The 1655-nt window shown below is 35.2% G+C and overlaps 1 protein-coding gene across 1 annotated transcript in view; it reads left to right on the top strand.

The window, feature by feature from the left end:
* Positions 1–224: 224 nt before the first annotated feature.
* Positions 225–1655, top strand: part of LOC109206199 (aldo-keto reductase family 4 member C9-like) — a 2380-nt gene continuing 949 nt past the window's right edge. The window contains exons 1-3 of the mRNA XM_019368997.1: positions 225–347; positions 427–602; positions 871–1114. Coding sequence (XP_019224542.1) covers positions 225–347; positions 427–602; positions 871–1114 — 543 coding nt within the window. The remainder of the gene's footprint in view (positions 348–426; positions 603–870; positions 1115–1655) is intronic.

Genomic DNA, 1655 nt, shown 5'->3' with positions numbered 1-1655 from the left:
CACCGTCGTCTCATCTTTAAGTAAACTTATTGAGAATCTCTTTCTTTATGTTCTTTCTATCTGTCTTTGTTTTAATTTTTTAAAATGTTCATTCGGGGTCCATTGTATCAACTGTCAACTGAAATTTTGACTTTTTAGTGGAAAGCAAACTATATAAACCCCCAGTCTAAGTTAGTAGTTTCATGCATTACACAAAGTGAGAGAGAAATACATTGAGAAGAAAGATGACAAGTTATCAGGCAATATTGTTAAACAATGGCGAAACCCTACCGATTATAGGTATGGGTACTTATTCCGGCGAAAACGATAGAGAAACAACAGAGAGAGCCATTAGAACGGCGCTCAAGGTAACTGAACTTCTGCTTTATTTTTCTTCTTTTTCATCTACAGTTTTAATTTGCATTGAAATTTGATTTGGCCGTGTAGATGGGGTACAGACATTTTGACACAGCGAAAATATACGGTTCTGAGCCGGCTGTGGGAAATGCATTAAGACGATCAATTTCTGAAGGTTTAGTGGAGAGGGAAGACATTCATATCACCTCTAAGCTATGGTCAAGTGATCACCATGATCCTGTTTCTGCACTTCACCAAACTCTGCAGTAAGCACCGATATGCATGCTTTTTTAACTTTAAACTTAATTATCATTTTACGCTGCTGAATGATATATAGTACGTAGTACTTTTTATAACCACAAAAATTTTAATAAGACCGAAAGTCCTAAAAAATCTTTCTTTCTTAAATATCATGCACAATCACACTTAGGGAGCAGTTGTTTACAGTACTACTGTTCCTAGAAAACCAACATGCAGCTCAAAGGTGTTTGCTTTTGGCAGTAGTTAATTAAACCATGCATATTGTTTTTGTAGGAGGCTAGGGATGGAATACGTGGACTTGTATTTGGTGCATTGGCCAGTGGCTTTGAAGCCATGGGTTGATTATCCAGTTCCCACAGAAGAAGACTTTGAGGCATTAGACATGGAGAACACTTGGTCTGGCATGGAGAGGTGCTTAGAGATGGGTTTGTGTAAGTCCATTGGCCTCAGCAATTTCTCATCTAGAAAAATTGAACACCTTCTGGACTTTGCTTGTGTCACTCCTGCTGTCAATCAGGTATATAATCTTGCAACGACTTTAAGTTCTATGCATAATCAGATTATTTATTAGGTAATTATAGATAAATTTCTTGATAAATATTGGAGCAATAGGTTATATAGTAAATACTGGTAACTAACCTCCTATCACAAGTCAAAGTTTGTTGATATTGTACATATCTTTCTACAATTAGTATATATATAAAAATTAAATCTTATTGTAATAGAAAATGTCGTTGACTTTAACTTATATATACGGACTGTATAAATTTTCTTTACACTATCAGGTCACCTAAAAGATATTTACAGGTAATTCTCTATTAAAATTTGTAATCTTGAAAATAAGACAAGTTACCTCTTACAACAATTAAAAATGTAAATTTTTTTGCACTACCATATAAGCTAAACTCTATGCCGTTACACTATAAGTCAGTTATTTTGACTTTTTTCTCGGGTCATTTTTATTTCTAGCTTCTAGTCAACTAATAAACCCAACCCCCTATTCTGGTGATAACTCAGAAATATAGAACACAGGGGGGGAGGGGGGGGGGGGGGGTTTT

The sequence above is a fragment of the Nicotiana attenuata genome, unplaced genomic scaffold (genome assembly GCF_001879085.1).
Source record: "Nicotiana attenuata strain UT unplaced genomic scaffold, NIATTr2, whole genome shotgun sequence".
In the NCBI taxonomy this organism is placed as follows: Eukaryota; Viridiplantae; Streptophyta; class Magnoliopsida; order Solanales; family Solanaceae; genus Nicotiana; species Nicotiana attenuata.
The sequence above is the reverse complement of the archived record's forward strand: the minus strand, read 5'-3'. Positions and strand labels throughout refer to the sequence as shown.